The sequence below is a fragment of the Carlito syrichta genome, unplaced genomic scaffold (genome assembly GCF_000164805.1).
Source record: "Carlito syrichta isolate Samal-C Ts95f unplaced genomic scaffold, Tarsius_syrichta-2.0.1 Scaffold314800, whole genome shotgun sequence".
NCBI classification, from domain to species: domain Eukaryota; kingdom Metazoa; phylum Chordata; class Mammalia; order Primates; family Tarsiidae; genus Carlito; species Carlito syrichta.
Genome location: NW_007258896.1, coordinates 1013359 through 1038032, shown reverse-complemented (window position 1 = coordinate 1038032; position 24674 = coordinate 1013359). Strand labels below are relative to the sequence as shown.

The 24674-nt window shown below is 35.6% G+C and overlaps 1 protein-coding gene across 5 annotated transcripts in view; it reads left to right on the top strand.

Annotated features, from left to right (window-relative positions):
- QKI (QKI, KH domain containing RNA binding) overlaps positions 1-24674 on the top strand; it is a 127185-nt gene that overhangs the window by 8941 nt on the left and 93570 nt on the right. For all 5 annotated transcript variants that reach the window (XR_002481210.1, XM_021705900.1, XM_021705903.1 and 2 more), the window contains exon 2: positions 21359-21475. Coding sequence is in view for 4 of the 5 variants with exons in the window: in XM_021705900.1 (XP_021561575.1) it covers positions 21359-21475 (117 nt within the window). In the remaining variant the exon portion in view is untranslated. The remainder of the gene's footprint in view (positions 1-21358; positions 21476-24674) is intronic.

The following is a 24674-nucleotide window of genomic DNA, read 5'->3' as shown; positions in this document are numbered from 1 at the left end:
AATTCAGAGTTAGGTATACAAATGTTCATTATGCAGGTACCCTTGTTGATGAGGTATGCCCCTCCCTCCCTTGGTGGTTTCCCTCAACTACCAATCCCACCCTCCTTCCCCTGGCAATCCCTTTCTTACAGAATTATGATAATTGTTCAAGGTCCGCTTATGAGTGAAAATACATATGGTACTCTGTTCTTTGTTTCTGTGTTTCTGTGATAGATCACTGAGTGTGATAGACTCTAAATCTATCCAAGTTGCTGCGAAGTTCATATGCTTGTCCTTCTTTATGACTGTATAATATTCCATTGTGTATATATATCACATTTTTTAAATTCAGTCCAGCTTCGATGGGCAGCACAGTTGGTTCCATGTTTTTGCTATTGTGAATAGAGCTGCAACAAACATACGTGTGCAGGTATCTTTTTTGTAGAATGATTTGAGTTCCTCCGGGTATATTCCCAGTAGGGGAATTGTTGGATCATCTGTAAGGTCAATTTCTAGTTCTTTCAGAAATCGCTACACTGTCTTCCAAAGAGGTTGCACTAGTTTGCATTCCCACTAGCAGTGTAGAAGCGTTCCTTTTTCTCCACATCCTTGCCAGCATCTGTTGTTTGTTTTATTAATGATGGCCATTCTTACTGGGGTTAGGTGGTATCTCAATGTGGTTTTGATTTGCATTTCTCTGACAATGAATGAGGCTGAGCACCTTTTCATGTGTCTGTTGACTCCCCGTATCTCTTCTTTTGAGAAGTGTCTGTTCATGTCTTTTGCCCACTTTTTGATGGGGCTTTTTGTTTTTTTTCCTTTTGGTGCATTTAGTTTCTTGTAGATCCTAGATGTTAGGTCTTTGTCAGATATACAGTTGGCAAATATCTTTTCCCATTCTGTGGGCTGTCTCCCCACTCTCTTGATTGTTTCTTTTGCTTTGCAGAAGCTTGTCAGTTTGATGAGGTCTCACTTGTCTATCTTATCTCTTATGGTATGGGCACTTGGGGTTTTGATCAAGAATTGGTTGCCAGTTCCAATTTCCATAAGGTTGTCTCCTGCGTTTTTTACGATCCTTATAGTTTGAGGTTCTTCGTTTAGGTCTTTGATCCATTTAGAGTTAATTTTTGTGTATGGTGATAGGTAGGGGTCCTGTTTCAATCTTCTGCATGTGATCAGCCAGTTTTCCCAGCACCATTTACTGAATAGGTTCTCGTCTCCCCAGTGGTTGTTGTTGGAGTCTTTGTCAAAGATAAGTTGGTTAAGAAATTGAGGCTTTGCTTCCAGAGTCTATATTCTGAGCATTTTTTCATGTGTCTGTTGGCTGCTGTGTGTTGTCTTTTGAGAAGTGTCTGTTCATGTCCTTTGCCCACTTTTTAATGGCATTTTTTGCTTTTTTCCTTTCACTTCAAGTTTCATATAGATCCTTTGTCAGAAACTTCAGTCAACTTCAAAATACTCTCCATCTGATGCAATATACCTGTTAAGACACTTTCTCCACTGCTCAAAACAGCTTTTGAACTTGTCAATTTTGATGCCTTTTAGTGCTGCTGCTGTTTTTTGTTTCACTTCTTTCACATTGGCAAAACATTTCCCTCTGAGGACTTTTTTCATCTGGAGAGACAAAATAAAAGCCACTCAGGGCAGCATCCAGTGAATAGGGAGGATGGGGTACAGGGGGCATCACATTTTTGGTCAAAAATTGCTGAACACAAGCATGGTGTGGTTAGTTGTGTTGTTATGGTGGAAGAACGAGTCACCTGTTTGCCACTACCTGGGACATTTCTTCTGCAAATAGTGATTCAACCTTCTCAAAACTTCCAGGCAAATCTTTGGTTGATCGTTTCAGCTGTAGGAGCAAATTCTGAGTGTACTACAAGGGACCCATCTTCCAATAGATAATTCTGTTTTTTGGGGGGAAGCGGGGGTCCCCCTTGTATATACCACATTTCCTTCATTCCTTTATCCATTGATGAAGACTTAAGTTGTGTCTGTATTTTGCCTGTTATGAATCATGCTGCAGTGAACATGATTTCCTTTGAATATATACCCAGAAGTGAGATCACTGGATCATAAGGTAGTTCTTTTTTAACATTTTGGTGAATCTCCATACTGTTTTCCATATAGCTGTACCATTTTGTGTGATACCTCATTGTGGTTTTATCTGCTTTTCCCTAATGATTAGTGGTGTTAGTGATGAGTGATGCCTTTTCATATGCCTATTGGACATTTGTATGTTTTGGGGAAAATGTCTATTCAGGTCCTTTCCCTATTTTAAAATCCGGTTATTCGATTTTTTTGCTGTGGAGTTGTTTTGGATTGAATTGTTAATATTCTGTTACATTTTGAACATTAAACCCTTACCAGATACATTGTGCTTACATATTTTCTCTTATTCTGTAGGTTGCTTTTTCATTTTTAATTGTTTCCTTGCTGTGTAGAAGCTTGTTAACTTGATATAGTCCCATGTGTTTCTTTTTGTTTTTGTTGCCTGTGTTTTTGTTGTAACATCTAAAAAGTTATTGTCAAAACCAATGCAAAATACTTTTTTAATCTTATGTTTCCTTCTTGGAGTTTTACGGGTTCAGATTATTCATTTAAGTCTTTAGTTTGTTTTGACTTAATTTTTGTGTTTGGTGTAAGGTGAGTCTAATTTCATGCTTTTGAATGTAGATACTCAGTTTTCTCACCACCAATCATTGAAGGGATTATTCTTTCTCATTATTATTCTTGGTGACCTTGTCAAAGATTAGTTGACCATATATGCATAGACTTATATTGGGGCATTTGTTCTCTTCCATTGGTCTATGTGTCTTTTATTTTTTTAATGACAGCATATTGCTTTGATTACTATAACTTTGTGTAATATATTTTGAAATCAGGAAGAGCAATGCCCTCAGCTTTGTTCTTCTTCAAGATTGTTTTGGCTATTTGGTGTCTTTTGGGGTTCCTTATAAATTTTTGGATTTTTTTTTTTCTATTTCTATGAAAAATAGCTTTGGAATTTTTGTAAAGATTGCATTGACTCTATGGATCACTTTGGGTAGTAGATAAATGTTAACAGTATTAATTCTTCCAATCCATGATCATGGGATGTCTTTTCATTTATTTGTGACTTTAGTTTCTTTGATAGTGTTTTATAGTTCTAACATACATATCTTTTACCTCCTTGCTTAAATTTATTCCTAAATGTATTCTTTTTGATGGTATTGTAAATGAGATTACATCTTAACTTTTTTGATAGTTTTTTGTTAGTGTATAGACAGAACTGATTTTTCTATGTTGATTTTGTATTCTGTAACTTTACTGAATTTGTTTATTCTAACAGTTTTTTGTTAGTTTTCTACATACAAGATTATGCTGTCTGCAGACAGAGACAGATTTATTTCTTCCTTTCTGATATGGATTTCTTTTTCTTGCCTAGTTGCTCTGGCTTGAACTTCCGGTAGTATGTTAAATAGAAGTGGCAAGGGTGGACATCCATGTCTTGTTCCTGATCTTAGAAAGAAAGCTTTCGGCTTTTACTGATAAATATCACATTAGCTGTGGGCTTGTCATATATGGCCTTTATTAACCTGAGGCTTATTTTTTCTATACCTACTTTGTTGAGAGTTCTTATTGTGAAAGAATGTTAATTTAATTTGTCAAGTACATTTTCTGTATTTATTGAGATAATCATTGTGTTAATTTGACCATTCTGTTAATTTGTTAATGTCACATTTACTGATTTGCCTATGTTGACGCATTTTTACATTCAAGGGAAAATCCCACTTGAGCATGGAATATATGAAGGGGGACCCCCCCCAAAAAAAAATCCAAACTGAAACTGGAATTATTTTTTGGAGGGCAGACCCCTTGGATATAGACTTCCTCTACTAGGCAAGTGTTCTAGGAACCTATTGGCATCAGTGTACCAGCTAGTGTTGATGTGAGAGACTGCGTTTGGCTTCAGTAATTCTGTTTTATTTTGTTTTGTTTTTTGGGAGATTCTTTGAATGTGTTTGCCATTTTCAGGATGAATGATTTACCAGTGCACCTGCCTATACCACACTGAGAGTTTAGCAGGTTTTGATAAAAAAATGGCATGATCCCAGTGCCTCACCCTCCCTACTCATCCAGTCTCACCCCGAGCTACTTTTTTTTGTTTCCCCATATGAAAAATGTCCTCAAAGGGAAGCATTTTGCCAATGTGGAAAATACAAAACAAAAAACCGGCTGAAGTACTAAAAGACATCAAAAGTGATGGTTGAGAAACTGTTATGAGCAGTGGAAAAAGCATTTTCAGGTGTATTGTATCAAATAGAGAGTACTTTGAAGGTAACTGAAGTTTAAATGAAAGAATAAATATACACAATTTTTTATAAATAAATTTTGGTTTTTTGGGGTCCCTCCTCATAAGCTTTTTAATGCATGCAATTCATTTTGCTAGTATTTTATTGAGGATTTTTGCATCTATATTCATGAAAGATACTGACTTGTAATTTTGTTCTTGCAGTGTCTTTTTTCTGGTGTTAGTATGAGGGTAATACTGACTTTGAAAATGAATTTGGAAGTATTCTCTCCTGTTCAGTTTTTTGGAAGCGTTTGAGAAGGATTGGTGTTAATTCATTTTTAAATGTTTGGAGAAATTTGCCAGTGAAGTCACCTGGTCCTGGGCTTTTGCTTGTTGGGAGATTTCTGATGATTGACTTAATCTCAGTACTCAATAATGGTCTGTTTACGTTTTTTCTTTCTTTGTGATTCAGGCTTGATAGGTTGTAATTTTCTAGGAATTAATCCATTTCTTCTACTTTATGCAATTTGTTGATATGTTATTATTTATATTAGTCCTTCATGATCTTATTATTTCTGTGGTTTCAGTTGTAAGACCACCTTTCATTTTAATTATTTTATTTATTAGTGTTCTCTCTCTTTTTTTCATGGATAGTCTAACTAAAACTTTTCCAATTTTGTGTATCTTTTCAACAAACGAACTCTTGTTTGCCTTTTCTGTTATATTTCTGGTCTCTATTTCATTTATTTCGGCTTTAATGTTTATTACTTCTTTTCTTTTGTTTAAACCTGTGACACCCAGTATTTCCAGGCAGTCTCTGATCCCATTTTGTAGAAAAATCCCAGGAAATATTTACAATGAGAATGAAAATCACTATATGATCTTACTATATAGATTCATATTCGTTTCTTTTCTTTGCTATATATTGTGTGAGGCACTGTGGTGGAAAAGAAAAAAAAAACTAGGAACTGATTATTGACTTCAAGAAATGACCAGCAAGAGACTTGCAGTTCACTGTATAGTATGTGATGAGTTTTTTAGAGGTAGGTACAAAGTACCCTGACAGCTGCACTTGGGAGAAGGGAAACAACTGTCTGTAGGAATCAACAAATACCAGGAAATAGCAGAAGGAAAACGTGAGCTCAGCATTGTGGGATGATGATGAGTTTGGCATGGTTGATGAGAAGGAAGACAGTAAATGTTACAAAGAAGAGAAATTAAAAACACCTGCCTTTTTTAGTAGAAGAGTAAATTTCTTAGGTGACTGGATTACAAGGGTAGTAGTAAAGATAAAGGCTTTAAAATCATTTTGAGATCTTTTAGAAGGCTTTGTGTATAAGGTTTTTTGCACCTTATACTCTCACAAATATCGTCATCTTTTGTCATAAAACTTTTGACTTTCATTGTCTTCATGTTTTCATTTTAATTGGTTAAATAATCTTTTGTTCAGATTGTTATTTAGCATCCAGAATAATCATCTAATCTCTTCATCTGAATTTATTTTGTTCAGCCTATTACAGAGTTCTATCTATATATATATATCCAAATTCACATGCCAGAAATTCTAAGTTTTACTTGTAACTGGTTACTAAATTTTCCCTTTTGCTGCTGGTGTTATTGCCTTTTTTTTTTACATGACCCTATAAGAGACCTTTAACTTAGCACCTGTACATAACATGTGCCATGAATAGAAATGTTTATAAAGGCCTAATATGTGAAAGGTTTTGCCATTTGATTTCTGCAATAATAATTGTGTCACACAAAATTAACTGTTTCTCCAGGAGATCTGTCTGACCACTTATTAATCGTAGGAATTAATATGAAGGTTGAAAAGAGATCAGATGTTTGTCTTCTCACAAATCACAAGACATTCTGGTATATAGTCAGTCCTCGACTTAGGATACTTTGACTTATTCTTTTTAATGGTGCGGAAGTAATGCACATTCATTATGCTCCTCAATTTGTGATAGAGCTACGTCTGGATAAACCCATTATAATTGATAATATCATAAGTTCAAAATGCACTTCAACTTACAATATTTTCAGCATAATGATGGATTTATGGTTCTTAACCCTATTAAAATTGAAGAACATCTGTATTCATTCTGGTATTTTAAATTAAAAAGAGTTACAGTGTCAAATAGTCATGGTTCTATCACATACTTGAGTAAGGTAGGCTTACTAGTGTTGACTAAGTTAGAGGTGGTCCATTTTTTGTCTTCTGCTCAGTGAAAGACTTCATCAGCAACTATATACACACCCTTTTCTCTGTGTGTATGTTTCATACTTATAATATTACTTATGTGTTATAAAGGAAGATCCGTAAGGTATCTAACTAAAATCACTGTATGAATAACCAAATGTAATATTTAAAACTGGATTATCGGCTGTCAAGCAAATAGAAATCCAAAGAAGTGTATGTTTTCTTTATTAGTTCTTGGCCTCCCCCCAGAAAAGTTTAGGCAGACATTACTCTTTAACAGTTTTTAGAAGTGTTTCATTGAGATGCTTTTGGAAATACATTTTTTTTAATTAGTTACCTGTTTTGATAGTGTGTTATGGCAGGTTTTAGTTTTGATTATAGAATTCTTAGACGGTTAATGGAAAGGTTTTCATAATGCTTTACATTTTGCCATGGAGAGAAATACATCATTTCTATTTAAAATGAAGTGAACAACAATGAATAGCATTAGGCACGATAGTTGTTAAACCTCTTCTTTAGAATTTAACATGCCACTTGGCAGAAATATAATTTGTGAGGTCTGCAGTTAAACAGCAGGGTTAATGAATATCTTTTTTCTTCTTTACTTTTTTTTTGGTCTTTAAAGTTGCGCTAAGCTCAGACAGTTTGGAATGTTTTTCTTTGAAAGTGTTGTGACATTGTTTTAATTGAATGAAGCTGCAGTACTGCCATGATAAATCAACACAGAATGAATTTTAATGTAAGGCAAACGATATTAACTTGGAAATTGGTTGCAGTAGACAAAGCAGCTGCTATGATTAGTTTTTTTCATTCTATACTTACAACGTTTGGAGAAGGATGACCTTGGCAGTTTCAATTGTATTAGAATCCTGATGGCATGCACTTTAAAATACTTGAGCTGCCTGTTAGTTAAAGGGGCAGGAGCAGTTGGTTCATTTTTAAGGTCAGGAAAATTTTGTGTCATACATTTAATGTGGTTTTTTACTGTTTAAAAAAATTTTTTTATTTGGTAAATAATAATTGTGAGGATTAATTCACTGTTGTGGAAACCTTTTTTCTGTTTTTTGTTTTGTTTTGTTTTGTTTTGTTTTTTGAGTTGGAGTCTCACTCTGTCACCCAGACTGGAGTGCAGTTGCCGCTGCCGGCCACCACAGCCTCAACCTGCTGGGCTCCGGTGATCCTTCCACCCCAGCCTTCCGAGTAGCCGGAATTACAGGCGCGCACTACCACGCCCAGCTGATTTTTTGATTTATTGTAGAGATGAGGTCTCGCTGCCCAGGCGGGTCTCGAACCCGCGGGCTCAGGCAATTCACTCACCTCAGCCTCCCAAAGGCATGGGATTACAGGCTGAGCCACCGAGCCCGGCTGGAAGCTTTTTTTCTATGTTATCTTGCTGCTGTGGTTCCTGCCACGGAGGCTTAATATGTAAAAAGGATAGAATGTGCCACAGAGGGGCTCTCTAAGTGGTCATGAAGTATAGGCCAGTTGGTTTGACAAAGGATACAAATCTAAACTAATTACATATTAGTTATTTGAAGTGCTAAAGGATCTCTAAATGCATTTCTTTAGACCTTTTTGGGTCATATTTGGAAGATATAATGCATATCTAATATATGAATTGATTTGGGAAAAAAATTGGTATAGAAAATAACTATTACTGAAGAGTAACTGTCAAGGCTACTTATTTATTTATTTTTTTGAGTTGGAGTCTCACTCTGTCGCCCAGACTGGAGTGCAGTGGCCGCTCCCGGCCACCGCAGCCTCAACCTGTTGGGCTCCGGTGATCCTTCCGCCTCAGCCTTCCAAGTAGCCGGAATTACAGGCATGCGCTACCACGTTCGGCTGATTTTTTGATTTATTGTAGAGATGAGGTCTCACTTCCCAGGCGGGTCTCGAACCCGCAGCCTCAGGCAATCCACGCATCTCAGCCTCCCAAAGGTGCGGGATTACAGGCTGAGCCACCGAGCCTGGCTAAGGCTACTTATTTTAAGAAATAGTCAAGGTAACAAATAAAGGCATTTTCACAGTCTTTTTGAGCGGGGATTTCTTTATTTTTTTTAATTCCTCACATTTATTTCACTTCCTGCCACATAATAAGTTCAGAAAACATGTTTTGTTGAATTGAATTTTAAGATGAAAGACTTCTGTGTTTTACCCAAAACTAAACAACATGGATGAATGATAAGATGTGGAGATTATTGTCTCTGTTCAGTTTGTTTTGGGCAGCAAAATTTAACCCTTTGCACTGAGAGACATCTCATGGATCACCTACCAGCAGTTTAACCCCACCTTTTCATGAAATAGTGAAAAACGAATCACTTCATATTAAATAGCATGGCGTTGTAACTAACATCACTATAATGATATTTGGCTTATAATGGAGTTTTTGACATTGAGGAACTTATTTATGACAAAAATATTTTACATTTTTCTAACATGTAGTAATGTGTGACAGTCACTGACATGCATTGCTGGGTCACTGATAAATGTTATGCAATAGTAATTTTGTTTGACGTTTTCCACCTGGTGTTTTTCTATTTGAGCAGGCAATGCAATTTCACTTTCTTCTTCCCATATTAATAGTGTGTAATTTATTATCCTTTCTGTTGTTCAAAGAAGATGTAGGAGGATGTACTTGTTATTCCTGAAAACCACTTCCAAACTGATCAATCATATTTTAGTGTATAGTCCATCAGTTCATTTATTTTTTCATGCAGCTTGAATGGAAAACTTCAAGGAAACATACATTTTTGAAAAATTTGCACCGCATAAGTTTGTCTTGTAGTATAATCAGCAGCAGTCTCTCTGTGTCCCCAGGAGGGATATGCAAGTGGTTTGCTTGATTTATGATGTCCTCCCAGAGGGAACATCCTACTGCAAAGAGTTAATGTAATTTGTGACTATGTGAATGAGTTATATAACATAAACACATATAAGTTATGAAGTTGCAGAATAGTAGAAAGAGTTTATTGAAGGTGAACCTAGTGCCAGGTTATGCTGATAGATTTTCTGCGATTTTGTTTTTCTTTACCTCAGACCCTTATTTCAGCATATTATTAGTCCATACCACCTTGTGTCAATTCTTGATCTACTTAGATTTAAAAGACAACCTCTCAAAAAGTGTAAGTGGACTTGTGTTTGTTAAGGACTGACAAAGGAATTCAGACCACCTGTGCAATTCTAGTGAAATAAGGATACAACAGGAAAAAATACCTACTTGAGCACGTCAGAGACCCAGCAGGATTGTGAAGAATTATCTAGTTCAGGATCCTCAGGAGGTTAGATGATCAAGGATGTAAGCCTGGTTTTGGAATCTCTTTTTTCCTGGGACATATTTGCAGAATATGTAGAGGTTGACTGAACAACTGAGCTTTGGAGGACAGAGATTGGAGCCTCTTATTTGTCTAATGGATTCTCCTTATACTCTCCACTCCTGGCATTCTTTGTTTGGGGGAAGGAATACTGATGGATATGTAGTCTAGGAGTAAGAATGAACCAGTAGGTTGCAAGTTGTCACAGAAACTCTATGTCAACTCAGAACTGTCTGTCTCACTAAGTGATTTTGTATTGAGGTGTGATCTTGGATTTCCCCTCTGGAGGAAGTTACCATTATCATTGGTCTTATATTATTTTTATAAGCTATTTAGTAAGTACACTGTCTAGCACACATTTGAAAATAACCATGCACACCAGTAGGCAAGATGACATTAACAAAAATCTGAAGAAACAAGAAAACAATAGAAACAAACCCACAGAGAACCTAGATATCAGAATTATCAGAAGCAGACTTTATAGAGGCTATGCCTATTGTGTGTAAGGAGTCTGAAGACAAGGAAGAGAAATGGAAGCTATGAAAGAAAAGTCAAACTGAGAAAATCCCTTACCTGCTATTGGCTCAACAGGTGGGTTTAATCGAAGAATAGAAACATTTAAAGAGAGAGTTACTGAACTGGAAGATAGTTCAGAAGAAAATAATAGAGATGTAGAGTGATGGAAAGAAACAGGAGAGATTGTATGAAGAATAAAAGGAGAATACAGTGAGAAAGGGAAATGTATGTTGTAGTATTAGAAGAAGAGGAAGGATGGAATGAGACAGAGTGTGAAGAAAGTATGATTGAGAACTGTAACCAAAGAAAGAAAAAAAGTCCCAGATTTACTAAACTGAACCTAAGCATGATAAATATAAGGAAAACCACATTTAGGTACATCATAGTAAAACTTCTGACAACTAATGATGAAGGTGAAATTTTATAAAAGCATCCAGAAAGGGAAAAGAGCAGCAGGAGGACTCAGCTCACTTCCTCAGATATAATAGTGGAATCCAGAAGACAGTGTAAAAGATTCTTTAAGGTACCCTACTCCTCAAAAATAAGTCTTTTTCAGATGAGTAAAAGCAGAGACTTCATCACCAAACGACTTTCACTAAAGGAAATACTAATGGATGGCTTTTTGGCAGAAGAAAAATGACTAGTTGGAATGTTAAAGAATAACAAAAATGGTAAAATATGTTGGTAAATCTAAATGCGTATTTTCTGTACAAAGTGAAAGTAGTGTCCTATTGAGTTTAAAATATATAGAGAATTTGAAAAATAATGGCATGTAAACTGGATTGGGGAATAAATGTTGTTAAAGTTTCAAATGTACAAATGAACATTAATGTTTTATAAGTCAGTAAAGCATGTTGTAACCTTTTGGGTGAACAAACATGTAACTTCCAAGCTAATAGAAAGGAGAAAGGAAAGAAGAAAATATGCTCATGTGCAAACCTTGCGCTCTCCACACCGCACCCCCACCCAAGAAAAGGAGGCCAGAAAGAAGAAAAAGGAATGTTTAAAAATTAGGGTGTGTAGGGAACAATAAGACGGAAGATATAAACCATGTAGTGTAAATGGGCTAAGTGTTCCCATTAAAATTCAAAGGTTATATATTGGATGAAGAAATAACTCATTTAGATGCTGTTTACAGGAATCCTGTTTAAAATATAAGGATAACAAGACTTTGAAAGTAGTAAGATCAAGGAAGATTCATTTTGAAAATTTACCAACAAAAAATTTGTATCTCTGTATTGACCCTTTGCACCTGATTGTCCTTTCTGAGGGAACATCATCAATCCGGCGAACTGAGATTGCTGGTGATTATATAGTACAAACTTATACCACAGTAAATTTCTCAAAAATGAAGTTTTTCATTCAAATTGCTCAAAAAAGCAAATAGATGGAATATATACTGAGATATGATCAATCTGTTGAAGTGGTTTTCAGAAATCACAAAGTGCATCCTTCCACATCTTTGAACAACAGTTCGGACAATGAACTACACATAATTGATGTGGGAGGAAGAAAATAAGGCACCATTGTCTGCTTCAATAGAAGAATACCAACAAGGTAGAAGACATCCAACAAGTTAGTTGTGGTGTTCTTGCAATATAATAAGCTACAGAAAAAAAGTTAAGAAAATCATAAGAAAGAGAAAATATATGTACTATTCATTAAGTATTAAGCGAAAATGGATCACCACAAAGGTCTTCATTCTTACAGTCTTCACATTGAGAAGGCTTGAAGAAGGAAAAAGACATAAGGGATCTGATCTTACTATTTCCTGGGTGGCAGAGGCAGAAGAGATGGAGGAGGTGAAAGGGAAGGCAGGAGATGAAGGCATACTTGGTGTCACTTTAATTTTTTTGATGTAACCTTTATTGAAAAAAAAAAATCTGGGTATGAGTGAACCCATGCAGTTCAAACCCATCTTGTTGAAGGCTCAACTCTAATAGTCTCTAAACATATAAAACAAAAATAGAAGTAAAAAGAGAAACAGGTAAAACTTAATCATAGTATATTCTTTTCAAGCACCCATGGAATATTTACAAAAATTGATCATATGCTATGCTCAAAAGCAAGTCTGAACAAATATTAAAGGACTGATATTATACTTAATGTTCTCTGATTACAAATTTAGAATCAGAACTAAAGATAATTAGGGAAGCTTTATGTGTTTGAAATGAGAAAAACTATTTATTTATTTAAGAATTGTGGAGTACAGTGAGGATTTATTACATAAGTAGGTTGCAGGTGAAGTTTGGGCTTCTAGCTGGACCTGTCTCCCCTGATAGTAGACCAGGTATCCACTTCATTGCCATGTGTCTCCCTCCCTGCCCTAATATTGCCCCAGGTCTACTGACAGCCTTGTGTTATTGTGCTACTGTTCAGGGTCCACATATGAATGAGAACATGCAGATTCAGTTCTTTGTTTCTATGATAGTTCACTTAGTATTATGGTCTCCAGCTTCATCCAAGTTACTGTGAAAACCATGATTTGTTCTTCATGGCTGTATAATATTCCACCATGTATATGTACCACATTTTTCTTGCCTAGTCTACTTTTGATGGGCATGTGGATTGGTTCCATATCCTTGCTGTTCTGAGTAGTGTCAGTAAACACGCGTGTAAAGATGTCTTTGGTAGAGCATATTTTGTTCCCTTGGATATATTCCCAGGAGAGGGATTGCTGGGTCATATGGAAGATCAATTTTTAATTCTTAGAGAAAATGCCACATTGCTTTCCACAGAGATTGAACTAGCTTACGTTCCTGCCAGCATTGTAGAAGCGTCACCTTTCTCTGCAGCTGTGTCAGCACCTGTTGCTTTTGACTTATTAATGATAGCCATCCTTGCCAGTGTTAGGTGATATCTCATTGTAGTTTTGATTTGCATTTCTCTGCTGATTTATGAGGCTGAACATTTTTTCATTTGTTTACTGCTTCTATATCATCCTTTGAAAAGTGTCTGTTCATGTCCTTTTGTCCACTTTTTAATGTGTGTGTTTGTTTTCTTTTCAATTTCTTTAGTTTCTTGTAGAGCCTGGATGTAAGGGCTTTGTTAGATGCATAGCTTGTGAATATTTTTCCCCATTCCATGGGTTGTCTCTTTACTCTCTTAATGGTTTATTGCTGTACAAAAACTTTAGTTTGATAAGGTTCCAACTGTCTAAGCATTTGTTGCACTTGCTTTTGAGGATTTGGTCATCAACCATTGTCTTTTCTGATGTCCAGAAGAGTGTTCCCTAAATTTTCTTCTGAGATTCTTACAGTTTGAGGTTTTGCATTTAAGTCCTTGATCCATTTTGAGTTAATTTTTGTATGTGGTGATAGGTAGGGGTCTAGTTTCATTCTTCTGCATGTGACTAGTCAGTTTTCCCAGTACCATTTGCTAAATATGGTTTCCTTTCCCATATTTGTTTGTTATTGATGGTTTTAGCAAAGGTGAGTTGGTTGAGGGTTCATGTTTTTGATTTTTTTTCCCCCTGAATTCTCTGTCCTGTTCCATTGGTCTGTGTCCTGTACCAATACCATGCCATCTTGGTTACTGTAGCCTTGTAATATACTTTAAAGTCTGGAAGTGTGATTACCTTCAGCTTTGTTCCTTTTGCTGAAGATTGCTTTCACTGTTTGTGTTTTTTTGCTTCCATATGAATTTCTGTATTGTCTTTTCTAGGTCTGTGAAAAAAATGATATTGGCAATTTGATAGGTATTGCATTGAATGTAGATTGCCGTGGGTAGACTGGACAACTTGACAATATTCTTCCAGTCCATGAGCATGGGATGTTTTCCGTTTGTACCATCCTTGATTTCTTTGAACAGTGTTTTATAGTTCTCATTATAAAGGTCTTTTACTTTTCTGTTTAGGTGGATGCCAAGGTCTGTCTTTATTTTTACTTTTTAATTTTTTGTGGATATTGTGAATGGGAATGTATTTTTTATTTGATTCTCAGCCTGCTTGTTATTGATGTATAGAAATGCAACTGTCTTTTGTTCATTGATTTTGTATCCAAGACTTTACCAAAGTTGTTTATCAATGTGAGAAGATTGTTGACAGACTCTCTAGGGTAAAACTCTAGCAAAGAGGGATAACTTCCTCTTTTCCTATTTTGATACCTCTGATTTCCTTCTCATGCCTGATTAAGGGTGAGTGGGGGCACCCTTGTCTTGTTCCAGTTCTTAGGGAGAATGCTTCAAGCTTCTGCCTATTAAGCATAATGTTGACTGTAAATTTGTCATAGATGGCTCTTACTGTATTGAGAAATGTTTTTTCAGTGCCTAGGTGTTTGAGGGTTTTTATCAAGATGAGATGCTGAATTTTATCTAATGTTTTTCTGTGTCTAATGAGATAATCATGTGGGTCTTGTGAATGTTGAACCAACATTGCATCCCAGGAATGAAGTCTGCCTGGTCATACTGGGTGATCCTTGAAATATATTTTTGGATACAATCTGCTAGCATCTTGTTGATAAATTTTGTATCTATGTTCATCAGGGAAGTTGTCCTGTAATTCTCTTTGCTTGTTTGGGTCTTTGCCAGTGTGAGATATCAGGTTGATATTAGCTTCATAAAATGAGCTAGGGAGAATTCCTTCTTTCTCAATTGCCTGGAATACTTTCAGTAAGGTTGGTATCAGCTCTTCCTTGTGTGCCTTGTAGAATTCAGCTGAGAAGCCATCCGGTCCAGGGCTTTTTTGGCAGACGGATTTCTTATAACTAAGACCGTTTTCTGAATCATTATTCGTCTTTTTAGGATTTCAGTTTCTTGTTTCAACCTGTGTGATGCCAGGGAATTCTCCATTTTCTCTAGTTTTTCTGGTATATTTGCATACAAATGTTCATAGCAATCTGATTATCTTTTTAATTTGTCAGTTGTGACATTGCCTTTTTTGTTTCTAATTGTGTTTATTTGGACTTTCTCCTTTTTAAAATCAATCTGATCAGTGATCTGTTGGTTGAATTTATCCTTTGAAAAAACCAGCTTCTTGTCTAGTTGATGTTTTTTGTGATATTTTTGTCTTCTATATCCTGCAATTGTGACTTTATCTTAGTAATTGGAATTTTTCTACTTAAATTACGATTTAATTGTTTTTGCCTTTCCAGCTCCCTTAAGTGGATATTAGGCTGTTTACTTGTGTACTTGTGATCTGTCTTCTTGATACGAAGTGCCATGTTATGGATTTCCTTTGCAACATTGATTTCATGGCATTCCAGATGTTTTGATATGTTGTGTCTTTGTTTTCATTCGTTTCGAAGAATCTTTGTTTCTGTCTTGATTTCTGTGTTGATGCACAAGTTATTCAGCAGTTATGTTGTTTGATTTCCATGCCTTTTTGTGTATTGAAGGGGGGGTTCTTGGTGGTGGTTCTTGGTGGTGGTGGTGGTGGTGGTGGTGGTGGTGGTATTTATTTCACTGTGATCTGAGAAGATGCTTGGTATTATCTCAGCCTTTTGAAAATGTGTTCATGTTTGATTTATTCCCAAGAACATGATCAGTCTTGGTTTATGTTTCATGTGCTGATGAATAAAATGTATACTTTGTAGTGTTTGGATGGCATTTCTGAGTACGTCTGTTATGTCCAATTGGTCCAGTGTCGAGTTAAGGTTCTGGATCTCCTTGTTTATTTTTTTGCCTCAGTGATCTGTCTAGGATTGTTAGCGGGGTATTACAGTCTCTGACTATGATTGTGTGTTTGTGTCCTCTCTTAGTTGAGAAAAACACGTTTAAATATTCAGTAGATGTCAAATTATTTTGACCTGAGTGATAATGGAAATACTATCAAAACTTGTGGGATGCTCTAAAGCCAGCATAGAGGTATACGTAAAGCTTTAAATGTGTATCTTAGAAAAGAAGAAAGGTTGCAGTGAGCAGTGTTCATTTCAAAAAGTGGAAAAGCAGCAGCAGATTCAAAGGAAGTAGAAGGAAGGAAATAATAAAATGAAGAGTAGAAATCAATTAAAGAAATAAAACATAAAATGAAGTGATTCAATATATTAGCTAGCTATTGGTACATTATAATAAATCATCTCCCAAACATATGAAAACTACTTATTGAATTCCTGCTTCTGTGATTGGCTTCCTCAGAGCAGTTTTTCAGCTCTGCATCTACAGTCAACCAAACAGTTCTACTTTGGGAATTGCCTGGCTGTATGCCTTGATGGTGATTGGGTCACATGGCTTTCATTTCCCAACTGGTTGGTCCAGTTTTGTTTACATGGGAGTAATAAGGATCTAAGAGAGCCTTAAAACAACATAAGGCTGATGCGTAGGGATCATTTTTTTCCCACTACCTTGCACTGGCTAAAGCAAGTTGCAATGTTAATCCATATGTATGAGGTAGGAAGAGGTACAAATTTACATTGCACGTGGCACAGATACTATGAGGGACAGAGAATTGTGACCATTTTTGAAATCAGGCTACCTTAGTCAACAAAAAAGCAGATTCTTTGAAAAGACTGGAAGACTGACAAAGAAAAGGTAAGACATAAGTAATTAATCAAATGAAAAATGGGACATCATTTCAGATGTTAAAATTATATTAAAGTTTATGTCCGATATTAAAAATATCGGACATAAACTTTAAAACAAATTTGAAATTTTAAACAAAATGAACACATTTCTAGATAAACACAACTTGTAAAATTTTGACATATGAGGGAATTGAAAATCTGAATTAAAGAAACTAAACTTACAGTTAAAAACCTTTTACAGAGAAAATTCTAGGCCTAGGTAGCCTCACCAATGAATTTCTGTTTGGTATTTAAGGAAGAAATAGCACTAGTCTTACATAAGCTTATGTATAGAGTAGAAAAAGAGAGACTGCAACCCAACATGTTTTGAGGCTGGTGCCAAAGAGGCATATTGAGAGAAAGAAGAATTACAGCCCATTTCCATTCATGAAGGCAATTCAAAAAAATGTAAAATTCACCAAAATGCTAAGAAACTGAATCCTGCAATTTTAAAAAAGAATAATACAATGGATCGAGTTGAGTTTATTTTAGGAATGCAAGATTGGTTTAACATGTGTCAATTAGTTATAATCTATTGCAATAACAGAATTAGGCAGAAATATTATTTTGTTTTGTATTTATTTATTATAGAGATGGGGGTACAATTCAGGGTATAGTTGTTTTAATAGATGGTGAAAAATAATAAATGTAGACATCCAGGTAACCTCCTCAGATCCCCTCCTGCTCTGGGAGCTTTTCTGTCCTCTCAATAAATCCTGCTTTCTCACCAAAAATAAAAAAAAACAAAAAAGCAAGAAAAAGAATTAAAAACATGTGGTTGGAAAGGGGAAAAGTAGAGCTGTCACTATTTGCAAGCAGTGTGATTGTTCACATAAAGAAACGAAAAGAATCCGCAGAAAAATTATGGGAATCAAAATGAAGAAACACTGGTTACAAAGTTGATGTAGAAAAGCCAATTACATGTTCATATGCCAGAAACAGAAAATTAAAAATTTAAAATATGATTTACAAAAGCTGAAAAAGCCCTACAGATTTCTAGGAATAAAATTTAAAAACATGAGTAAAGGTATAATAAAGAAAAGTTTCATTTTTGGGAAAAGTGAGAAATAGCCTAACCAGGTGGAGAAATTATACCATGTTTATCATTTTGAAGACTATTTTATATTATCCCAATAAAAATTCTTGCAAACATTAATTTAGAAATTAACATTATACTTAGAAATTTTTCTAAGTATGTGGAAATGCAAAGGATCAGGAATAGCTAAGAGATTCTTGAGACGGAGCAAGGTGGAAGAACTTGCTGTACTGCATTTATTATAAAGTTACAAAATTAATACAATATGATATTAAAACAAGGATAAGTAGCTAAATGTAATAGAATAGAGCCAAGTAGAAATAGACCCAAGTACTATCAGCCCTTATTATCTTTGGCTTCCAATATGTGGATTCACCCAATCGAAGATCAATATATTTGGTAGAAAAAAATAGATGGTTGCATGTGTACTGAGCATGTACAGACTTTTTTCTTGCCATTATTCCCTAAACAATACAACATAACTACAATTGACATTGCATTTACACAGTAGTAGGAATGATAAGTAATCTAAAGAAGAGGAAAATAGAAATAGGTTATATGTAAATACTGTGCCCATTTTATATAATGGACTTGAGCATCTGTGGATTTCGGCATTCACTGAGGGGTTCTGGAACCAATCCCCTATGGACACTTAGGGCCAGTTGTATATATAAATGATTATTTATGACAATGATAACATTATAGAGCAATTGGAAAAGGATGGTCTTTGAGTAATTTTGAGTTAGGACATTTTGGATATTCATATGAGAAAAGAAAAAAGAATGCCATCTTATTTACAAAAGATAATACCAGAGGATATCTTGATGACCTTGGATTGGGGAAAGACTTTTTATAAATAGGACACAGAAAAAAGGAAAAAAAAAAAACAAAACTAACCATGAAAAGAAAATTGACAACTTGAATTACATTAAAACTAAAAACTTCTAAAAATCATAAAGCACCTTTAAGAAGGGAGAAGGCAAGCCACACAGAATGGGAAAAAGTATTTGCTACTCATGTAACCACAAACTAGAAATCAATGAGGAAAAAATAAGCAACACAATAGAAAAATAGTCAGGAAACTTCAAATGCACTTTAGAAAAAGTATATTTGAATGGCCAGTAAACATGAAAAAATGCCCAATTTCGTTTAGTAATCAGAAAAATGCTAATGGAAACATTTAATAAATGCATTAGAATGGCTAAGATTAAAAAAAAGAAGAAGAAAAAACCACAAACCACTGAAAATAAGTGCTGGAGAGGAAAGTAGCAAAACAAAATCTTATATGAATATATACTCTTCTGTTGGGAATACAAACATGTACAACCATTTTAGATAATAATTTTTTTTGCATTGTTTCTTTTAATCCAGCAGAGTCTTTTTCTTCAAGGATCAGTCCCTTTTCCTGCTTCTTGTACTGTTTCTTTTGTGTTAGAGCTCTTCCTGATGTCTTTGGGGAGCCTTGTTCAGTATGAAGCACTGAGAATTTGAAATAGCAGCTTGCATTCGTGAACAGAGCTTTTCCACTGCTGGACTTGATTTGAGGTGATCACCTGAAGTGCCAGTCTTTGAGATGGGAGTCATATGCTAGGACATGGAAGCCTTGTTTTCTTTGGGGGTGTTTCAGTTTTTCCAGAGAAAAACCTCTAGCCTGTTACCTACAACTCAGATGTCTGGCTCTTGGTGTTCTGTGTATTATTTCCACCTTTTCTTTCTTGTTTTCTATGAAACCCAGTGCCTGAGTATCAAGTCTCTCTGGAGTTTGTAGGGTTTGTAGGACAAATTTGCTATTGATCACATTTCCTTCTCTGTCATTGTAAGCTGAATTTAAGACTTCTTTAAGAGAATTTGTAGTGGACTTAGTAGGCTATTAAATGTCTACTGTGTGGCACACCTTGTACTAGGCCTTGCATATGTATTGTGCTGTACATTCATACATCTGTGCACATGCCATTGTCACTACAACTCTATCAAATAGTATAATCTCCATTATGTAATTGTGGTTTACTTGATGTGATTTTCAGATTTCTAATTACCATTTCATATTTTAGCTTGGATACCAGTTGGAATTTGTGTGTTTTCAGAGTTTAAACTCTTAGCTATAGGCTACTACTTAAGTTCATTTAAATTGGAGATGTGAGAATGTCAAGTTGACAGGATTCTAAGTTAGAAGTACTTTGTTAATATGGATGCCAGTGGGGATTTAGGTTGGGTAAAGAGGTAAACTTATGTGCTGATGGGGTGGACAAGGATAAGAGCCTTTGTTTGAATATTAAGAGGTAGTATGGGCAAATTTCAGAATTTGAGATCTTGTAGAACTAGATCAGTCTGTAGGTCTCAACATGGGATGAAAGAAGTTGTGTGAAAATTCACTTGGGGAATTAGACTTTCTTAGGACCTTTTATTAGAGAATCACTTTTCTAAGATGTGGCAATGCTGGTGAGCAGCTTTGTGAAGCAGAGTTAAGAGCCACTGGAGTACAGAGATGGAAGAACTACTCAGCTTCTTAAGCCATGACAGCAGTAGTTTTTTTTAGCATGCTACTTTTATGTACTGACATGCTAACAGTGGGGGACATGCAAGACAAAAGTAGGAGGCTATATGCATAAGAATGAGTACCTATTTGATTGAATAAATAAGTGAAAACCACCCATGGGTTTTTGTGAAACTGATGGTAAGCACTCATTTTTTTGTTTTTTAGGCAACTGTCATGCAAATAAGAAAAATTTGCTTTTTAATAGTCAGGCTATTCTTTCCACTGGCCTTTGTTAAAAAAAAAATAATAATTTGCACATTTGTGTAATAGAAGTTTCTGTTGAGGGATGGTAACTTTTTATTTATACAGTTATTTATATTACTGTCTGTTCATGAAAAGAGTTTAGGCTTCTTGTAAAAATAGTAGTATAAGTTAAAGGTGGAAAAGAAAATGAGAATTAAGACATAAAATTCTTTAAGGAATGTGGTAAACAAATACACTACTTTTAAGACTTACACATTTTGCATAGCATGGGATCCAGATTTGATCCTCAGTGTTTTAGTAGTCAACTCCTAATTGTCAGTTACACCATTTTCTCTGAACAGTTAGTTGCTTTGGAGGAAGTGTAACTTGTTAGGTAAATAAAACAGGACTTTTCTCCAAGGATTTCAGTAAAAAGGGCAGTTACTTAACAATTCCTTCAATACCCTCATTAGTTTATGAAAGAGATTTTTACGTTCTTGGCTGATGTGTAATACTTTGTCAAACTCTTTAATATGTCTTGTTTTAGATTGTATGTTGAACAATTCAGTATAGTCACTTTGACTGGATACTATTGTTCCTAATTAATAGTCTGTATTAATAAATATGAAAATTTTGTGCCAAACAATAAGCTATTATAGATATACCCTAGACTTGACAAAAAACTCATTAGTGCTTTAGATTTTATTTCAACTTAGTAATAAAAAGATATTTAACTTGAGTTAGTAAATATGTATACGCTTTATAATTTTAAGAGCTATAAATTCAGCAAGTGAATAATGTATGGTGTTTTTCCCCTCCCCCAGTTTAATTTTGTTGGGCGAATCCTTGGACCGAGAGGACTTACAGCCAAACAGCTTGAAGCAGAAACAGGATGTAAAATAATGGTCCGAGGCAAAGGCTCAATGAGGGATAAAAAGAAGGTAAGTCCTTGAAAATGAGGCAAGTCTTTATGTGAACAGTTTATACACTTTTGAATCCTAATAATATCTAGATATTTTGTGCATAAAACACTGTACTTTATACCATGTCAGAAAGTTCTGAACTTTTAAAATGTGTTGCCGTGATTTTCCATTGTTAATTACCATTTTTTACTTAGCAAACTTAAGTATCAGTCCATCGTGTTAACCTATTTTGGTATTTACATTGGGATGCTGCCAAAATTTGGAAATTAGTTCTACTATAATGTACATATAAAAATATGCAGCTAAGAGCTTGAAAACTACAGTGTTTCTTTAGATGGAATTTAAATGAGAATGGTTAAATAAATAACTTTGGTTGAATGTCAGATCATTGGATGAGTGAGAAGATAAATCTATTGAAAGGAAAGCTTATTACTTAGCCATATGAAACACATCTCGGGATTCACCAACATTTTGTGTTGATTTTCACTTTTCTCAACATTTTACTTTAAGGTATATTGATGGTGGTTTTTTCCCTTTCTAGCTGTTTCTTATTTTGTTAGTTTAACTAGTAAATATCTAGCTATCTGCTTTAAATACTGTTGTTAGAAAAATTTTATATACCTGATTTCTTTTTACTCAGTGATACTGTGAGGCAGTATACTTTTGAATTTCTGACTGTGTTAAAAAATGACTGATGTTTAAATATACCTGGATTTTGATTGACAGAGATTAAAATGACTGTTAGGAAGGGTGATTGGTTTTGTTTCAGTATAGTGACCTGAATGGGCTGTCAAGTGATAGGTACTGTGGTTACTTATGTTAGGGCAAGTGCATCAAATGGCACTGTGGAACTTAAAGAATCAACAGCAAACTCACAAGTAACCAATACACTTGTTTTCTGCACTTTCCACCTGACTACATTTAAGCCTTCCCATAAGGTGACTGACTAAATCCCAATCATTTTTGCTCCCTGTAGGCAACTTAGTATCTAAGAAGTTTGGAGGAAAAGATCTCAATAATATTGATATCTTTAAACCTGACTATAACCTGTTCTTGTCAGCTGAGTTTAAAGATAATTTCATGAGTGTGTGAGTTCTCCTTGTGTATTTTTAGATGTTGTATTAAGTTTTTTATATTAGCTTAAAAAATGTACACATATTCAGAATCAACTGAGTGGTACTCTTCAAATGAGTGCTGTCATGAAGTTTTGGTTTTGATATTTGGACTTATTATGTTGGCATTAAGTAATACTAATTTAATTTCTTACAAACAATGGATGAAGTCTCAACAACTGAAGGACAGATAAATCACTAAAAGATTAATGTATATCCATCAGTTACATTAGTCTATCAGCCAGTTAACAAAACATTTTTTTCCCTCTCCTGAGTTTCTGTGAATTCTTTAGTAGTGATTGCCCTCCACTCGTTTTGCTCATTGTTTCAGACACTCACAGACACTACGGATTAGCGCTTGGGACTGTGTCGTTAGACATCATCAACAAAGAACATTTTCCGCTGTCTTTGGCAAAAGAACAATGTGGTTAAGATAGGGAGCTCTGTAACCACATTGCCTAGATTTGAATCTTGTTTCTGCCACTAACAGTTTGGATAAAATAATCTGTGTCATTTAAAATAGGAGTCCTCAGCTGGGCTCGGTGGCTCAGCCTGTAATCCCGTGCCTTTGGGAGGCTGAGGTGAGTGAATTGCCTGAGACTGCGGGTTCGAGACCCGCCTGGGCAGTGAGACCTCATCTCTACAATAAATCAAAAAATCAGCCGGGCATGGTAGCGCATGCCTGTAATTCCGGCTACTTGGAAGGCTGAGGCGGAAGGATCGCCGGTGCCCAGCAGGTCAAGGCTGCGGTGGCTGGGAGCTGCCACTGCACTCCAGTCTGGGCGACAGAGTGAGACTCCAACTCAAAAATAAAATAAAATAAAATAGGAGTCCTCTCACTTAACTCTTAAGTGATTGTTAGGATTAAATGAGCTGTAAAGCACTTAGAACAGTGCTGGGCACATAGTAAGTGATCAGTTAATGTCAGTGATGATTTTTTAATAAATTTTGTCTTAACACTATAGGTTAAATAGTATTTATATATATTGAGACTTGTATATCTTGAAGGAATACTACAGTTATTTCAGCTTTGCAGATGGTAATACTTTCTTGTTGTTTTGTGATATGTGAATATCTCATACTTTCATAGCTTTTCTGTTTTGTCTCTCCAGTGATTGTTGCTTTCAAATTCTGTCTTGACCACTTCGTTCTTAACCATATGTAGAAACAGTCACACATTTTATTTATTTTTAATTTCTGTTGTTGTCTACTGAAACAGACATATTTATAAGTTATACAAAATTTAAGAAAACTACCAAATAAATTAAAACACCAAAAAAAAAAATTAGCTATAGATAACATGTTCCAGTTTGTTTTTTTGGGGTTTTTTTTTTTTGAGTCAGTTGCACTCTGTTACCCAGTTTGGAGTGCAGTGGCAGAATTACAACTCTCACCACAGCCTCAACCTCCTAGGCTCCAGTGATCCTTCCATCTCAGCCCCTTAGTAGTTGAGACTACAGCAGTGTGTCACCATGTCCAGCTAATATTTTTGATTTTTTGGTATAGGCAAGGTCTTGCTATGTTGCCCAGGCTAGTCTTTTTTTTTTCTTTGAGTTGGAGTCTCACTCTGTTGCCCGGACTGGAGTGCAGTGGCCTCTCCCGGCCACTGCAGCCTCGCCTGCTGAGTTCCAGCAATCCTTCCGCCTCAGCCTTCCAAGTAGCCGGAATTACAGGCATGCGCTACCATGCCCAGCTGATGTTTTGATTTATTGTAGAGATGAGGTCTCGCTGCCCAGGCGGGTCTCGAACCCGCAGGCTCAGGCAATCCACTCACCTTAGCCTCTCAAAGGCGCGGGTTTACAGGCTGAACCACCGAGCCGGCTCCAGGATAGTCTTGAACTCTTAGCCTCAAGCAGTTCTCTCGCCTTGGCGTCCCAAAGTGCTGGGATTGCAGGTGTGTGTCCCCACGCCCGGCCACATTTTCAGTTATATCAGAATCCTCAGATAAATATACTTTGAATGTGTCAGGTTATTTTGAATAGGTACTGTGTGTTTAATGTGAATTTTGTGAAGAATTTATGTATAGATTTATGACACCAAGTATCTTCTTTTTTTGAGTTGGAGTCTCACTCTGTCACCCAGACTGGAGTACAGTGGCATGCTCC